Source organism: Babylonia areolata, chromosome 27 (assembly GCF_041734735.1).
Source record: "Babylonia areolata isolate BAREFJ2019XMU chromosome 27, ASM4173473v1, whole genome shotgun sequence".
In the NCBI taxonomy this organism is placed as follows: domain Eukaryota; kingdom Metazoa; phylum Mollusca; class Gastropoda; order Neogastropoda; family Buccinidae; genus Babylonia; species Babylonia areolata.
The window spans coordinates 23,231,682-23,244,253 of record NC_134902.1 but is presented as its reverse complement, the minus strand read 5'-3'; the positions used below and the strand labels follow the sequence as shown (position 1 = coordinate 23,244,253).

The window sequence follows — 12,572 nt, the reverse complement described above, 5'->3', positions numbered from 1 at the left end:
AAGTATGATTCGTTTTCACATTACACCTATTCTCTGTTTTTTGTTTTCGTTACGAGTTATCTTTTTAACTATATGTAATATTTGGAATGTGTTTTTTTCTTTATTATTGTTGATATTTGCATATTTTATCCATTATCATGTAGGATATTCGAACTGATTCCATCTGGAGTTAACGCGAAGGAACTACGTTTTTTTTTTAAAAATGTACCAAAAAAATGTTCAGCTTATTCCAACAGTATTACACCATATAGAACAACGAAATTTGAGAAGTGAAAAAAAAATTCTCTTCTAAATATTCGTAGCAAACAGGATGTATCCAACAGACCAAACGTGACGCATAGTATTGCGCTCCAAACTGAATGCTTGTTTACGAAACTGCAGTGTGTCTGTGGGGAACTCTGAAAGACATGATTGTGAAAGAAACCTGTTTGACTAGTTTTGTGAATTTTATGTGAGAATGCTTCACTGACGCTCTTTGCAATGCACCATTTAACGTCTTTGAAAGATCCCCTACACTCCGCTACCCCATCCACCACACACACCCACATCCCCTCACCGCCCCACCCCCCCCGACCCCAAACATGTCAGAGGAATAATAACAAGCCCAATTCTAAAGTCAGGAGAGATCATCTAAAGGCAGACACCACAAAACATTAAATTGATGTTTGAGATGAGATCAAGAGTATTCACAAAGACTGGCAACCAGCTATTTTGAAAGCATTGCTGGGCCTTTTGGAATCTTCCAAACTTACCAGACCATGGAAAGGGGAGCAGGCCACACGCATCAGTGCGTGCGTACGTAGGCGTTTCTCATAGGGTGGACGGGTAGTGGTGAACCCGGATACAGATGTTTACACCAACACTGTCAGGCTGTACATGGTGTGAGGAGCTTTTTAAAACCTAATAACCAGGGAGTGTCTGACTCGCCCGTTTCATTGCTGCCTTGGACGCCCCTCGTGAAAAGACCTGTTTGTCGTCGTCGCGGTGTTGACGTCCTCTCATTCTCCGGGCTCCCCTTGAGAACCGCACACTCACTGCACGCACCATGAATCTGATCGTCCCCCTTCTCTTAGCCTCCGTGCTGTTGCAGGTGGATTCTGGAGATGTAGTCGGTAAGTAAACGAAACGAATTTTATTTCAGGAGAGCAGTGGAATAAGCATTGCTATTTTCTTTTCTTTTTTTTTTTTCTTTTTTTTTTTTTTACATGTAGGCCTCTGAGCGAAAGGGGAAAACCCCCCCGAAAAAACAAGAAATAAAACTAATCAGAAAAAGTACTCACGAAAATAGTCTTGCACAGGTCATATTCCATACACAGAAAGAGAAGAGAGAGCGTGAGAATACTAATGGTTTATCCAGCAAAGGCCTTTGACCCTTGTCAAGGGGTGTGTATCGTTTTTCTTTTCTTTTCAAGAAAATATCATGTCAGCGCATTTTCTCTTACTTTAAACGCTTTATGCAAATAAAGACACATTTTTCGGATAGTAACAGCATTTCTAGAGGACATCAATAGCTTAAATCTCGAAACATTTTCGATTTTTTTACAAACACTTTGGCAAAAGTACGTTTCAAACAAATTTTAGAAATGGACAACAGAGACGAAAATGCATCTCATCTTCTTTAGTTAGTTTCTTTTCACAGTGGACATGATAAATCGTAAACTGTGTGATGATTGTATCGATAAGCATGAACATTCTTATCAGATATTCTAGAACGAAATCTGATCATTAAAGACACTAAATGTCTGTTTATATTAATCGGTAAATAAGTCTCCAAACGATACAAAGGGTTATTAAATGTGCGATACCTATTAAATCTTTCACTAAGTTTGCATATAGTCATTCCAACTTTGTCATATCCAATCAAATGATTGTTTAAACTCTCTTAAAAATCAGTAACTGACTCAACAACTGAAAAAAGACATTTCCTTACATAAGTCACCCACGTTTTTCCTCGGACATCTAACTCACAGAGCATTACATAAGCTTTCCTTGGTAGTCTGACCTTTTCCATCCGTTACTTACTTTACTTTAACCAGTAGCGAATGCAATTAACAGTGAACATTATTATGATTGGGTAATTAATTCATTTCTCCACAGACTAAATCATTAGGTGCACGCCTGTCCACACCATGAAACGTGTTTAAAGCAAATGAATTGACTTTTTCACAATGTTCAGCTGCTTTATGCAATACCCAAATTTCATAATCATATTGCATTAGAAATTGTGAGTCTGAGCATCTGGCAACCTTAAAAGGAGCTTGGGTGATTTGTTATTCAAAGCATATAGCCACTGCATTATCGCAACAAGAGCTCTCTTTGCTTTGCTTGTTAAATCCCTGCATGCGGTTGTAAAACCAAGCTTAGCGCGGAAATGCAAATCCCTAATTATTCATAAATGTTTACAACTGGCAATACATGTCTATTATACGTTCAGTGATCTCTGCTGCTCATATACCTCCCCATTCCTGAAAAGAACGATATTAGTTTTATTTTGTGTTCGGAGATGATTTGACTCCACATGTCACTCGCTTTGACATCATGATGATGATGATGGAGTCTCCCGTCGGACCGACGGATGAGTAGGCAGGCAGGCTTATCTGTCGGTGTGTGTCCTTATATGGGAGAAGAGGCCGATTCTGGATTCGCAGCACTTCTCACAGGCGTTGCAAGGGAAAACGTCTCCAGAAGTTGAGCCCTGCTTCCTTCGCTCACGTGTCTCCTTAATGGCCAGCGTTCTCTTGTTTTCAAACGTCTTTATGCCACTAGAGCACAGCATCCTCCAGTGAGAGCGGTCAAGGGCATCAGTTTCCCAGGAAGCGATGTCTATGTCACAGGCTTTGAGGTTTGTCTTCAAGGTGTCCTTGAAGCGTTTGCAGGGTCTTCCAAGCTCGCGGTGGCCTTCCTTCAGCTGGCCATACAATAGCATCTTCGGGATCCTGTTGTCTGTCATGCGGACGTGTCCTGTCCAGCGAAGCTGGCACTGGATCAGCAGGTTTTCGATGCTGGGCAGGCCGCTCCTCTCTAGGACCTGGAGACTGGAGACCCTGTCTTGCCACTTTATGCCGTTGCTACTGGTACCATGTAACCCAGTACTACCTGCCGCGTGTGAAGAAATTATCATACATGCTTCTTATACAACAAAATAACTACCCTTTCACACCATTTTTCAAAAGTATGGGCCAAAGCATATTTCTGTAAATCGAGTCAAACGCTTTTCAACATCAAAAGATGCAACATTATAACAGAGTTTACATAAATACCAGATTAGGCATCCATTATGAATCAGCGTACTCACTGAAATTTGGGGAAATGATCAAGCGTTCAGTGGATGTAATGTCCATGCTATAAAAATATATATATATGTCGCCTTTTATCAGCAGACATGTCGATAATTTATCTTTTAGAGATGATACTGCATCTTGAACCCCCCCCCCCCTCTCTCTCTCTCTCTCTCTCTCTCTGTATGTCTGTCTGTCTGTCTCATTCATGTAGAGAAATAGGTTGGAAGGGGCTTCTTTGTGTGTGCGCCAGCCTATCAGGGTGAATCTAGATGGGTCAGGTCAGAAAGATGTCCAGGGTCCCATTGCACGAGTCTCGCCACCCGTGCTCCCGCCAATGTGTCCGTCATTATGTGTGCAGCTCTAAACGAGCAGTGCATGGGCAACAGCGACTGCGGTGACGCAAACGCCATGTGTGACTCGGTGTGCAAGTGCAAGACAGACTACGCGGAGAAGGACGACCTATGTAGTAAGTACTGCCGATGTTTGTGAAAAGTGTCTCCCTCGTGAAAATTACAGTTTCAGTTCCAGTTTCCAGGTGTCAAAGCGTACTGACTATCTCGTAAGTATTCGCTCTACCACTTAATCGATAAAGATAAAGGAGCAGACGACTGGCCTGTAACATAACCCAACGCCTTGGTTGAGTCTTCCCTAAGTATGGCAAAAACACTAGCATAAAAATGAAATGGAATTAAACGTATTGACGTATCATAACATAGGATTCACAAAACGTTGAAGACCACTACGGAACTTGCACAGTTTTCTTCTTGGAGGCATGGTTCTGTCACCTGGATGTTTATCATCATGTTCTGTCATCTGGATGTTTATCATCATATTCTGTCACCTGGATGTTTATCATCATATTCTGTCACCTGGATGTTTATCATCATGTTCTGTCACCTGGATGTTTATCATCATATTCTGTCACCTGGATGTTTATCATCATGTTCTGTCATCTGGATGTTTATCATCATATTCTGTCACCTGGATGTTTATCATCATATTCTGTCGCCTGTATGTTTATCATCATATTCTGTCACCTGGATGTTTATCATCATATTCTGTCACCTGGATGTTTATCATCATGTTCTGTCATCTGGATGTTTATCATCATGTTCTGTCATCTGGATGTTTATCATCATGTTCTGTCATCTGGATGTTTATCATCATGTTCTGTCACCTGGATGTTTATCATCATATTCTGTCACCTGGATGTTTATAGTCATGTTCTGTCACCTGGATGTTTATCATCATGTTCTGTCATCTGGATGTTTATCATCATGTTCTGTCACCTGGATGTTTATAGTCATGTTCTGTCACCTGGATGTTTATCATCATATTCTGTCACCTGTATGTTTATCATCATGTTCTGTCATCTGGATGTTTACCATCATATTCTGTCACCTGGATGTTTATCATTATGTTCTGTCACCTGGATGTTTATCATTATGTTCTGTCATCTGGATGTTTATCGTCATATTCTGTCACCTGGATGTTTATCGTCATATTCTGTCACCTGCATGTTTATCGTCATGTTCTGTCACCTGGATATTTATCATTATGTTCTGTCACCTGGATGTTTATAGTCATGTTCTGTCACCTGGATGTTTATCGTCATATTCTGTCACCTGGATGTTTATAGTCATGTTCTGTCACCTGGATGTTTATCATCATGTTCTGTCATCTGGATGTTTATCATCATGTTCTGTCACCTGGATGTTTATCATCATATTCTGTCACCTGGATGTTTATAGTCATGTTCTGTCATCTGGATGTTTATCATCATATTCTGTCACCTGGATGTTTATCATCATATTCTGTCACCTGGATGTTTATAGTCATGTTCTGTCACCTGGATGTTTATCATCATATTCTGTCACCTGGATGTTGATCATCATATTCTGTCACCTGCATGTTTATCGTCATGTTCTGTCACCTGGATGTTTATCATCATATTCTGTCACCTGCATGTTTATCGTTATGTTCTGTCACATGCATGTTTATCATCATATTCTGTCACCTGGATGTTTATCATCATGTTCTGTCATCTGGATGTTTATCATCATGTTCTGTCATCTGGATGTTTATCATCATGTTCTGTCACCTGAATGTTTATCATCATATTCTGTCACCTGGATGTTTATAGTCATGTTCTGTCATCTGGATGTTTATCATCATATTCTGTCACCTGGATGTTTATCATCATATTCTGTCACCTGGATGTTTATCATCATATTCTGTCACCTGGATGTTTATCATCATATTCTGTCACCTGGATGTTTATCATCATGTTCTGTCATCTGGATGTTTATCATCATGTTCTGTCATCTGGATGTTTATCATCATATTCTGTCACCTGGATGTTTATCATCATATTCTGTCACCTGGATGTTTATAGTCATATTCTGTCACCTGGATGTTTATCATCATATTCTGTCACCTGGATGTTGATCATCATATTCTGTCACCTGCATGTTTATCGTCATGTTCTGTCACCTGGATGTTTATCATCATATTCTGTCACCTGGATGTTTATCGTTATGTTCTGTCACCTGCATGTTTATCATCATATTCTGTCATCTGGATGTTTATCATCATATTCTGTCACCTGCATGTTTATCGTCATGTTCTGTCACCTGGATGTTTATCATCATATTCTGTCACCTGCATGTTTATCGTCATGTTCTGTCACCTGCATGTTTATCATCATGTTCTGTCATCTGGATGTTTATCATCATGTTCTGTCATCTGGATGTTTATCATCATATTCTGTCACCTGCATGTTTATCGTCATGTTCTGTCACCTGCATGTTTATCATCATGTTCTGTCATCTGGATGTTTATCATCATGTTCTGTCATCTGGATGTTTATCATCATATTCTGTCACCTGCATGTTTATCATCATGTTCTGTCATCTGGATGTTTATCATCATGTTCTGTCATCTAGATATTTATCATCATATTCTGTCACCTGAATGTTTATCATCATATTCTGTCACCTGGATGTTTATAGTCATGTTCTGTCATCTGGATGTTTATCATCATATTCTGTCACCTGGATGTTTATCATCATATTCTGTCATCTGGATGTTTATCATCATATTCTGTCACCTGCATGTTTATCGTCATGTTCTGTCACCTGCATGTTTATCATCATATTCTGTCACCTGAATGTTTATCATCATATTCTGTCACCTGGATGTTTATAGTCATGTTCTGTCATCTGGATGTTTATCATCATATTCTGTCACCTGGACGTTTATCATTATATTCTGTCATCTGGATGTTTATAGTCATGTTCTGTCATCTGGATGTTTATCGTCATATTCTGTCACCTGGATGTTTATCATCATGTTCTGTCATCTGGATGTTTATCATCATGTTCTGTCACCTGGATGATTATCATCATATTCTGTCACCTGGATGTTTATCGTTATGTTCTGTCACCTGCACGTTTATCATCATATTCTGTCATCTGGATGTTTATCATCATATTCTGTCACCTGGATGTTTATCATTATGTTCTGTCACCTGGATGTTTATCGTCATGTTCTGTCATCTGGATGTTGACATGGTTTCATGGTCTGAAAACCACGTGTGTTTCAGGATTGGTAGGCGGCAAATCCTGCACCGCAGACGAAAACTGCGTTTCCCTCAAATGCGAGGCACAAGAGGGTGGCGATAAAAAATGCTGTAAATTCACGTGTTTTTTTCTTCTTCTTGTTACTTCTTTTATTTATATATATATATATATATATATATATATATATATATATATATCTTTTTTTTCTCTCTCTCTCTCTAACACACACACCTTGTGTGTGTGTGTGTGTGTGTGTGTGTGTAGTGCAGTGTAGTGCAGTGTAGTGTAGTTTAGTGTAGTGTAGTTTAGTATTGTTTTGCGTATCATAGGCGGCTGCGTGAGTAATCCGAATCTTTTTAAACTTTTATGAGGTGCGTTTTTAATGCATCTTTTTCCGCTTTTTAAAAAGTACTGAGAGTCTGTTTGTTTCACTTTACAGTGTGGTGAGTCTGTAATGTGTGTGTTTCACTGTACAGTGCTGTGAGTCTGTAATGTGTGTCTCACTGTGTACAGTGCAGTGAGTCTGTAATGTGTGTTTCACTATACAGTGCGGTAAGTCTGTAATGTGTGTGTTTCACTGTACAGTGCGGTGAGTTTGTAATGTGTGTTTCACTGTGTACAGTGCGGTGAGTCTGTAATGTGTGTTTCACTGTACAGTACGGTGCGTCTGTAATGTGTGTTTCACTGTGTACAGTGTGCTGAGTCTGTAATGTGTGTTTCGCTGTGTACAGTGTGGTGCGTCTGTAATGTGTGTTTCACTATACAGTGCGGTGAGTCTGTAATGTGTGTTTCACTGTGTACAGTGCGGTGAGTCTGTAATGTGTGTTTCACTATACAGTGCGGTGAGTCTGTAATGTGTGTTTCACTGTACAGTGCAGTGAGTCTGTAATGTGTGTTTCACTGTACAGTGCAGTGAGTCTGTAATGTGTGTTTCACTTTACAGTGCGGTATGTCTGTGATGTGTGTTTCACTGTACAGTGCGGTGAGTCTGTAATGTGTGTTTCACTGTGTACAGTGCGGTGAGTCTGTAATGTGTGTTTCACTACACAGTGCGGTGACTCTGTAATGTGTGTTTCACTATACAGTGCGGTGAGCCTGTAATGTGTTTCACTATAGTGCGGTGAGCCTGTAATGTGTGTTTCACTGTACAGTGCGGTGAGTCTGTAATGTGTGTTTTAATTTGTACAGTGCGGATAGTCTGTAATGTTTGTTTCACTATACAGTGCGGTGAGTCTGTAATGTGTGTTTCACTGTGTACAGCGCGGTGAGTCTGTAATGTTTGCTTCATTGTGTACAGTGCGATGAGTCTGTAATGTTTGTTTTACTGTAAGGTGCGGTGAGTCTGTAATGTGTTTTTCACTGTATACAATGCGGTGAGTCTGTAATGTGTTTCACTGTGTACAGTGCGATGAGTGTCTAATGTGTTTTTCACTATACAGCGCGGTGAGTCTGTAATGTTCGTTTCAATGTGTACAGTGCGATGAGTCTGTAATGTGTGTTTCACTGTGTACAGTGTAATGTTTGTTTTACTGTAAAGTGCGGTGAGTCTGTAATGTGTTTTTCACTGTATACAATGCGGTGAGTCTGTAATGTGTTTCACTGTGTACAGTGCGGTGAGTGTCTAATGTGTGTTTCACTATACAGTGCGGTGAGTCTGTAATGTGTGTTTCACTGTGTACAGTGCAGTGAGTCTGTAATGTGTTTCATTGTGTACAGTGCGGTGAGTCTGTAATGTGTATTTCACTGTATAGTGCGGTGTGTCTGTAATGTGTGTTTCACTATACAGTGCGGTGAGTCTGTAATGTGTGTTTCACTATACAGTGCAGTGAGTCTGTAATGTGTGTTTCATTATACAGTGCGGTGAGTCTGTAATGTGTGTTTCACTGTGTACAGTGCGGTGAGTCTGTAATGTGTGTCTCACTGTGTACAGTGCGGTGAGTCTGTAATGTGTGTTTCACTATACAGTGCGGTGAGTCTGTGATGTGTGGTTCACTGTACATTGCAGTGAGTCTGTAATGTGTGTCTCACTGTGTACAGTGCGGTGAGTCTGTAATGTGTGTTTGACTGCACAGTGCGGTGAGTCTGTAATGTGTGTTTCACTATACAGTGCGGTGAGTCTGTGATGTGTTTCACTATAGTGCGGTGATCCTGTAATGTGTGTTTCACTGTACAGTGCGGTGAGTCTGTGATGTGTTTCACTATAGTGCGGTGAGCCTGTAATGTGTGTTTCACTGTACAGTGCGGTGAGTCTGTAATTTGTGTTTCACTTTGTACAGTGCGGTGAGTCTGTAATGTTTGTTTCACTATACAGTGTGGTGAGTCTGTAATGTGTGTTTCATTGTGTACAGTGCGGTGAGTCTGTAATGTTTGTTTCATTGTGTACAGTGCGGTGAGTCTGTAATGTTTGTTTCACTGTAAAGTGCGGTGATTCTGTAATGTGTGTTTCACTGTATACAATGCGGTGAGTCTGTAATGTGTATACCACTATACAGTGCGGTGAGTCTGTAATGTGTTTCACTGTGTACAGTTCGGTGAGTGTCTAATGTGTGTTTCACTATACAGTGCGGTGAGTCTGTAATGTGTGTTTCACTATACAGTGTGGTGAGTCTGTAATGTTCGTTTCACTGTGTACAGTGCGATGAGTCTGTAATGTGTGTTTCACTGTGTACAGTGTGGTGAGTCTGTAATGTGTGTTTCACTATACAGTGCGGTGAGTCTGTAATGTGTGTTTCACTGTGTACAGTGCGGTGAGTCTGTAATGTGCTTCATTGTGTACAGTGTGGTGAGTCTGTAATGTGTTTCATTGTGTACATATACAGTGCGGTGAGTCTGTAATGTGTGTTTCACTATACAGTGCAGTGAGTCTGTAATGTGTGTTTCATTGAGTTTAGTGCGGTGAGTCTGTAATGTGTTTCACTGTACAGTGCGGTAAGTCTGTAATGTGTGTTTCACTGTACAGTGCGGTGAGTCTGTAATGTGTGTCTCACTGTATACAATGCGGTGAGTCTGTAATGTGTGTTCGACTATACAGTGCGGTGAGTCTGTAATGTGTTTCACTGTGTACAGTGCGGTGAGTGTCTAATGTTCGTTTCACTGTGTACAGTGTGGTGAGTGTCTAATGTGTGTTTCACTGTACAGTGCGGTGAGCCTGTAATGTGTGTTTCACTATACAGTGCAGTGAGTCTGTAATGTGTGTTTCACTGTGTACAGTGCGGTGAATCTGTAATGTGTGTTTCACTGTACAGTGCGGTGAGTCTGTAATATGTTTCACTGTACAGTGCGGTGAGTCTGTAATGTGTTTCACTATACAGTGCGGTGAGTCTGTAATGTGTTTCACTATACACTGCGGTGAGTCTGTAATGTGTGTTTCACTATACACTGTGGTGAGTCTGTAATGTGTGTTTCACTATACACTGCGGTGAGTCTGTAATGTGTTTCACTGTACAGTGCGGTGAGTCTGTAATGTTTGTTTCATTGTGTACAGTGCGGTGAATCTGTAATGTGTGTTTCACTGTGTACAGTGCGGTTAGTCTGTAATGTGTTTCACTGTACAGTGCGGTGAGTCTGTAATATGTTTCACTGTACAGTGCGGTGAGTCTGTAATGTGTTTCACTGTACAGTGCGGTGAGTCTGTAATATGTTTCACTGTACAGTGCGGTGAGTCTGTAATGTGTTTCACTATACAGTGCGGTGAGTCTGTAATGTGTTTCACTGTACAGTGCGGTGAGTCTGTAATATGTTTCACTGTACAGTGCGGTGAGTCTGTAATGTGTTTCACTGTACAGTGCGGTGAGTCTGTAATATGTTTCACTGTACAGTGCGGTGAGTCTGTAATGTGTTTCACTGTACAGTGCGGTGAGTCTGTAATATGTTTCACTGTACAGTGCGGTTAGTCTGTAATGTGTTTCACTGTACAGTGCGGTGAGTCTGTAATATGTTTCACTGTACAGTGCGGTGAGTCTGTAATGTGTTTCACTATACACTGCGGTGAGTCTGTAATGTGTGTTTCACTATACACTGCGGCGAGTCTTCTCCTGTAGTGAGGCGCCGTGCACAGCGGGATCTCATTTTCTCATTACTGGTTTGATGACGACAACGACTATGTTGATGACGGTGAAGGTGGTGATTATCATCAACACATTATGATTATTAGTATGATAAGATCATCAACAGCATCATCATCATGGTCGTGTCGTCGTCGTCGTTGTCGTCGTTATTATCATCATTATCACACGCACGCACGCGCGCGCACACACACACACACACATACACGCGCGCGCACACACACATATGCTCATATACATACATACATTCCTTTACCACCCCTTCTTCTCCCCGCAATCTCTCCCGTATCCCTCTACCCCACCCCGCCGCCCCCATCTCTTCTTTTTTCAAATATTCATTTGAGTAATGTCGTATTTTAAGAAATCCTTTTATTCTATTTTGTTTGTTTTCTTGTTGCTGTTTAGGTGGGGTTTTTTTTTAAATTTTATCTCAGATACCCATTTTCATCCGTGTAGTATCACTCAAAGCTCAAAACTGAACAGAAACACACGAGAAAGTCACAACCAAGTATAGTTGAACTAACCACCGCTGCCCCATGTTGCAGCCTCTGGAACCTCTGCGGCGTCTTCTTTGATCCTGATGATCGTGACCTTGGTGATCGCCCGCTTCCTGTAGACCCCAGCGCCCTACACATGACCTTGACCCTGACATGCCAGTGCACAACTCTGATGTGTCCTCTGATGCGTTTCACTTTAGCCAAAAGAAGAATATCACCTTAATTGCTGCCATTTGTGTGTGTGTGTGTGCTTTTTATGTACATTTATTCGGATCTTCTATGTAAAGAACAATTCATGTTTTGATTAAGCCTAGCGTAGACTCTCATGACCTGACCAATGAGCTGCGTTTGTATGAAGGTCAGGCATATGCTCTCTCTTTTTTTTTTTTTTTTTACCCATTTTTCTTTTCTTTATTTTTTTCCCTTTCTTTTTGCAGCAGATGTGGTGTAGCGCATATGAATCAGTCCACACTCTTTGACACTTTCTTGAAACTGAAACCGGAAGTGTGAAGAACAAGTGTCATATTTTCTTGTGTCATGCAGACTCAAAGAGATGAAAGCCTTATGCAGCACAGGCAATAAAAATAATAGTGTTAAAAATAGCGATCGTTTTACGTTTATTTTTAAGAGCTTTTTTTTTTTTACATCTGCTATTGTCCAGGGGTGGAGTGGGGGGGAATGATAATCAAGTTGAAACTAACAAATAACAAATTCAAAAAGAAAAAAAAAAGCTGAAAACAATGATGATAGCTTTGCTAAGATCGGTCGTGATGGAGGGTTATCATTTGAATAATTAATGTTTTAGAATAATTGACTACATGAATAAACAGTACCCCATACCCAGTATAATTTTTTTCTTACTTCTCGTCTGTCTTAAAATAAAATGAAGATCTTATTCAAGTCAAGAAAGACAGATCAAGACAAGACAAAGTCTTTATCTTCTTCTTCTTCTTCTTCTCCTTCGTTCATGGGCTGCAACTGAAGCCCCACGTTCACTCGTATTTTTATTACACGAGTGGGCCCTTACGCGCATGACCGCTCCCACCCCACCACGCAGGCAGCCACACTCCGTTTCCGGGGGTAAGTTCTTTATCAGCGAGGGCAATAGGAAGAGAGTCACATGCATTCTACACCCAGCCTGTAGAGGAA

At 40.7% G+C, this 12,572-nt stretch overlaps 1 protein-coding gene across 1 annotated transcript in view; it reads left to right on the top strand.

Annotated features, from left to right (window-relative positions):
• Positions 1-923: 923 nt before the first annotated feature.
• Positions 924-12,572, top strand: part of LOC143301130 (uncharacterized) — a 12,104-nt gene continuing 455 nt past the window's right edge. Inside the window, exons 1-4 of the mRNA XM_076615186.1 lie at positions 924-1,112; positions 3,640-3,747; positions 6,886-6,972; positions 11,472-12,572. The exon at positions 11,472-12,572 is cut by the window's right edge and continues 455 nt beyond it. Coding sequence (XP_076471301.1) covers positions 1,046-1,112; positions 3,640-3,747; positions 6,886-6,972; positions 11,472-11,542 — 333 coding nt within the window. The 5' untranslated portion in view covers positions 924-1,045 and the 3' untranslated portion in view covers positions 11,543-12,572. The remainder of the gene's footprint in view (positions 1,113-3,639; positions 3,748-6,885; positions 6,973-11,471) is intronic.